Source organism: Pangasianodon hypophthalmus, chromosome 2 (assembly GCF_027358585.1).
Source record: "Pangasianodon hypophthalmus isolate fPanHyp1 chromosome 2, fPanHyp1.pri, whole genome shotgun sequence".
NCBI lineage: Eukaryota > Metazoa > Chordata > Actinopteri > Siluriformes > Pangasiidae > Pangasianodon > Pangasianodon hypophthalmus.
The window spans coordinates 27,289,015-27,295,014 of NC_069711.1; the positions used below are offsets into that span (position 1 = coordinate 27,289,015).

The 6,000-nt window shown below is 38.4% G+C and overlaps 1 protein-coding gene across 2 annotated transcripts; it reads right to left on the reverse strand.

The window, feature by feature from the left end:
- Window positions 1-1,249: 1,249 nt before the first annotated feature.
- Window positions 1,250-5,658, reverse strand: tmem182b (transmembrane protein 182b). Of its 2 annotated transcripts, none has more exons than XM_053226972.1 (5): window positions 5,314-5,658; window positions 3,966-4,116; window positions 3,725-3,823; window positions 3,333-3,470; window positions 1,250-2,701 (listed from the first exon to the last, which is right to left on the reverse strand). In XM_053226972.1, the coding sequence occupies exons 1-5, from the start codon at window positions 5,470-5,472 to the stop codon at window positions 2,418-2,420; spliced, it is 831 nt and encodes a 276-aa protein (XP_053082947.1). In that variant the 5' UTR covers window positions 5,473-5,658; the 3' UTR covers window positions 1,250-2,417. The 2 variants fall into 2 exon arrangements, with proteins under 2 accessions (XP_053082947.1, XP_026789355.1); XM_026933554.3 differs by having other exon boundaries at window positions 1,253-2,701; window positions 3,966-4,089; window positions 5,314-5,651.
- Between the last annotated feature and the right edge of the window lie 342 nt (window positions 5,659-6,000).

Below are 6,000 nucleotides of genomic sequence, written 5' to 3' on the forward strand. Positions count from 1 at the left end.
CTAAGGATATCAGATGTAATTCATACCTTGCAACCACAGGACTGACTTTTTAAGGTTTTGCCTTCCAAGGACAGTCATTTCATTTATATTAAAGTTATAACCTTCAGCATCTCTCTGGCACCATGGGTGTTTTTGAGATGTATGCAAACAGCCTTGTCTCCCCTGATAGCCAGTGGCATCAGGATACAGCTGTACTTGTACAATTGGCTCCTATGTGGCACTACCAAGACCAAGTCATTCTCATACCTTACTCACACACATCGGAGTGTTTGGTCTCATGGAGAACTTCTTAACACCTAAACAGTCCGCACAATTCATTGGTGTTAAGCTAGATTCATTGATAATACTAGCCACCCTTTCACCGCAATGTGTCAGCCATGATGAGGCTTGCCAAATCAGATTTAGCTAGGTCACAATGTGCTGTACCAGTTTCGTTTTTAGAATACTAGGATTGTTGACCATCAGCTGCAGTGGTGGTCCCAGTGGGCTTGCTAGAGATATAAGCTTTTTACAAGTGGGTTATCAGCTTACATCTGGACCCCAAACACCACAAACAGAGCCATGTCCTTGTTTCAGCAAGAAAGACACAGTCTCTAGGTTGCTGGAGATGCAAAGCTTTTCTAACAAATGGGGTCCAGTTGGAAGAGATGCCCCATTGAAGAGATATAATCACTATGGACGCTTCGTTTACTGACACAGGAACACAAGGGGCTTTCCAGTTGTTGTTTTTTTACCGGTTCTGAGATGTTGCAACATATTTGTCTGATCAGACAATGTGGTGACAGTCAGATATAGCAATCATTAGAGTGACATGAGGTTGGATAGCTCTCTCCACCTTTAATGGATGCCCCTAAGGTGGGCTTGCTGACTGTTAGCTTCACAGAGAGCAACTCATGAACCTGGCATGTACAATGGTGCAATGGATGTACTGTACATCCAGGAGAATTGTATTTGCTCCCAGTAGAGGTCTCCCAGATCTTGGGAAGGTGCAAGTGGATCTTCACCAATGCCAAGACTTTAGGTTCCACTGCTATTTTCGCTAGTGTTCAAAACAACCTGGCTGCTTCCTCCCCAAGCCAGGTCAGCTATACTCGTGGTTTTGGCTCCTCAGAATCAATCACAAACACTCCTGAACAGCTTCCACCTAAGGCCATGCAAGGCTTGAGTACAAAGACCATTGTACTCAAGCCTTGCATGGCCTTAGGTGGAAGCTGTTCCATGAATGGAATCATATTGACTGGATCCAGGGAACAGCTGAAATAGAAAATTAGTTGTGTATAAAATCTGCCAGAGTTCATTGTCATTCGAGAGTTAGCACCACCCACAGAAGTTTCCAGGGAAAGATGGCTGTACGAAAGTGGTATTTATTACAAATTCTGTGTCATAAGTTGTGGCTTTGCTGAGTGGTCTCAGTTCTAGGAAGACATCTAGATGATTCTCACTGCACCATTACTACCACTGCACCATTACTACCCCCATTACTACCACAAAGCATGACATTTTGTTAATGTTTTTTTCAAAAGCATATTTTTCTTCATTCATCAAGCCTACATGAAAGTAAATAAATTGCAATGTTGCAATGTTTTTAATATTAACACGTTTTACTTAGTTTCTAAATTTTTAAATTTTGATTATATAGTCAGTAATATGTGACTGCTGTGAGCATTAGTATAGGAGGAGAGACTGATTGACAGTGAGGCCAGCTAAATGTTTCTGCATGCCACACATTCAATGGTGAATGAACCTCAAGTTCAATTCCTGTAAATGAGTTTGTAGTTTAAAAGAAAAAAAAACATAAAATTGAGTTGTAATTCATATCACTAAGACAGTACTCATGGTGCTCACTCAACATGAATAAAAAAAAATGATATCTGGTATTTGTAAGATCACATGAACTGATTTTATGTATATATGTGGCAATTTGGTTTATCTCTAAATCCTACTGCATACAACTGTTACTGACTTAATCAGATTCTTACTGGATACATAAACTAAGCACATTTGCTTCTTTTTTGGAATACAGTGTAATAGATATTACAGTCTGCGATTTTTCCTCATGTTGCAATACTAAAGCAAGACTGCACCCTGGTGGTATGTTGTTGTAACCATTCTAGGCTCTGTAGGTCTTGTCCACACATTAAATAAGACATAACATTGTGCTCAGCTTTTGTTTACCCTATGCTTGTGGTTGTTCTACACATTTGTCCAGTCTCCTCCATATTTTTGACTGGCTTCTCACTTAAACTGAACCACAACAACACTACTGTCTAGATGTCCTCATACAGAGAATTACTAAAAATGATGGCATCTCACTACAAGTCATTTTCAATGAAAGTTCTCTTTGGTGTGAATATCAGTAAGTGAAAACCAGTAGAAACGTATAATTGTCCTTGCTGTTCAACGAATGGCCGATTTTGCTACTCCAGCATGCTCGCTTCCCATTCCTTCTGTACAGATGGAGGTTTGTTTGCTGCATTTGCTGACACTGTTCCTGAGGCAGTCTGTGTGAGCAGAAGGAAGATGCCACAGAGAATGCTGAAGAAGGAGGCAGGGGGCGCCAACATGAAGGATGGCCCATAGTACAGATTGAGGTGCAGGTCCGGGCACATGGAGGACCTGCGCAGGAGGATGTAACGCTCCAGAGAGCCTGAGACCTGCACCCATACTGCAAATGTCACCACCACGACCAAAAGCAAGAATCCTAAAGACATGGATAGAACTTTTAGATATTATCCTGAATTTTATGGAATTGATAAGAGATGAAGATGATCAAAGCGAAATTGAAATGATAAAGGTTAGGTGTAGGTATATATGTGCTGATTTTCACATCGCAGTAATACCTTAGACGTTCAGCATAGTTTTTAAATGTTGTCCAATTCAATAATGATCCAGACAGATATTGGTCTGATATTGATATCTAGTCTCAGATTATTGCTTCCTTATTGTTTGCATAAATTTGTAAAGAGCACTGGTTCTGTCTACCATGTCACCACATCTTTCATGTGGTGAACAGATTGCCTTTTTATGCAAATTTGGTTGAAATAAGCTATCTTAGATGATGAAGTGAACAGGAATAACAATATAAGTGCCCACAATATCAACTGTGCATGTTGTGCATGCCAAATATTACGGTATATTGTACAACTGATTATCAGAGCATGCCGAATGCAAACAAATTTGAAAGCAAAACTGAATACAATATTGCACTTGCAATCCTGCATATAAAGGAAGGAAGGAAACAGAGATGATGGAGGAAAGATTGCGAAACAGCAGGTATGCTAAAGGAAGAAGAAAGCAAAACAGAATGCATTATTAGATAGGAGTGTATTTACCACCAGTTATGAAAAGAGCACCTCCAGCTTCATAAAGGCGGCGGCTGGCTCTTGGGACGCCACAGATAGTGACAAACACACCGATCATAACCATGGTGAATCCCAGGATAGACATAATGCACCAAAAAGTCCTATGCACTGGAAAACATATTAGATATAAATGTAAATATTTGATGGATATCCATCAACTCTGCAAGCTAAGTGCTTCAGAGGCTAAATTAGGTGTTTAAAATGTTTTCCAGAATTCTTTGTATAGTATATTACTGAAATCACATGTGTTCCTGGATTTTGTTTTATTTTGATATGACAGCAATGGACTTAAAAGGAAAATTCTGCCTCATTTTGACTCGTGTGTGTACAGCCTTAGATATGCATTTTAGTGAAATTCTCACATGTAGTTGTATCTGTGTTTAAAGTGCTTCTTCTTTTCTCAGGTAGAGGATCATGGGAAAGGTAGACAGGCATGCAAATCTTCTCTGTTGGTTGGTTGGCTGTTAGAAAAGGCATATAGCATGAAAATAGATAATTCACTGATCAGTAACACTTTTCATGCAGATTACAACATACAATAAGGCAAAGTCTAAGAGCATTGCATTGGTACTTCAGGTTCAGGTTCCTGGTATGGTCACCTACTGATCCAAAAATCCAGTATGCTCTCCTCTTCTCTGTCTTTTCTATAGGAGCATCTCCAAAAAATGCCTTCATGGTAGGACAAGACTGTGCTTTTAGCACCGTTTGGGTCTTCTTTTAGGCCATCCTTCAATTTTAAACAGAAAACAGCAATCTGTAACAAAAATCAGCTAATTTCTTTTGTTAAAATTAAGTTAAGAAAGCACATTAAGTACACAAATGAACTGGATTGAGAGTTAAATCTCACACAATAGTGTAGTTTCTTGAAGTCTGCAAATTAATCTCTGACACTTTGAAGCAACAGAGAGTCAATACAGAAGCAGAGTGAGCAAAAGATTGGCAGCAGTTTACAAGGCCAAATGTTAATCCAAGAAGACCACAAAGGTTCAAATAACTATAAGGCAGTCATTAGACATTAAGACATTAAAAGGGTGAAAACACAGGGAATGGCAAGACTTCGAAATGAATGGATATATATCAACTGTGTAAATACTCTAAAGCCAGAAATTGATTGTATTCCAATATTGTATTGTATTGTATTGTATTTTCCAAGAGTAGGTTTTTAAATGATACATTCAGTTGCCAGTTTATTAGGTACTACCATATAATTTACTCTTATTCACCGCAGCCTATCTTTTGCTGTGCAATCATCTATCACATTCCCAAAATACCAACACCAGTCAACTCAATTTAGTGAAATCACTAAAACAGTTAGTGCATAGAAGAAGATAAGCTATATAAACTGTACACCTACAAGGTGCATTATGAAGATAGGTTTGTCTAATAAACAAGTAAACCAGAATGTGTGTTTAAAAAATCCCAAACACTTCAGTTTAATTAGAACATAAGCCTACACAAACTGTGGCATCTTTGTGGCAACATAAACAACCAGAGGGTGGTGGAAAAGATGTTAAGAATGACAACTTGGATCGTTTTTGCAATGCTTTCGGTTTTGGTTCTGTGCACAAGGTAGAACTAATTGTCATGGCCATGCGTAACCTATTTGTGTGAGATTGTGCATACAAAATGCTTAAAAAAAAAAAAAAGTTAGAGTCAGTTTTGATCACAGTAATTCAGGCACAAAGTAAATTTAACACTATATACTAAGAAGCTAATAAAGAGCACAAGCTGAAGGTGGCTATAAGTACTATCAGTAATAATGTTTTAAATGAAGTTCTGCACTGATATCTGAGACAAGTTCATCTCTAGCCTAATAACAGTAACAGATACACACACAGCTGTTCTAGGATCTCTCCACTTTCTAATTCCCAAGCTTATAGCTAAAGATCATTTACTTTTATTGGTATAGTACTTTGTTCTATGAAATACTATATAGACATTTTGTTCTTACCTTTCTAATGACTCTCCTTAGTTTCTCTGTGTTTTTGTCCTGTGGATCACAAGACTCCAAGGATAAGAGCCAGTAGTCTGTACTGAGAGAAAGCAGAAAAAACAAGGAGCCCACAGCTCCACAGAAGCCAGCCATAAACTGCAGCACTGCTAACCTCATAACGAAAGAACTCAGACACAGTCACCTACTATAGCTAAATTTCTGTCTGCCTTCCAACATCTGTTTTTCTGTCCATCTCTCAAGTCTGAGGAGTGCAATGACAGCTTGTGATAAAGTTTCAGTTGTAACCCTCCTCGTTATTTTTGGTACCTTCATTACATACCAGTCACAAAACCCACCCCAGTTTAAAACTGAAGTCTAGTTCAAAAATAACAACTAAAGAAAGGAAGCAATAGACACACATGACATATGGGGTGTTGCATTCCCCATGGTGGGGGCTATATAAGGACCCTGAGTGCTGGAGATGAGGTAATGGCAATCATTTTAGAATCTGCTACTGAGTGTTGCCACCTTATGTTATTATTAATAGTCATTTTTTGTTAAAAGACCTGAGTTATCATGTACATCAGAAAACTTTTTTTATGACAGTGTATATACTGAATAATAATTCAGAAATACAGTGGATATAAAAAGTCTACACCACCCTGTTAAAATTGCAGGTCTTTGTGAAAAAAATGAAAGCAAGAT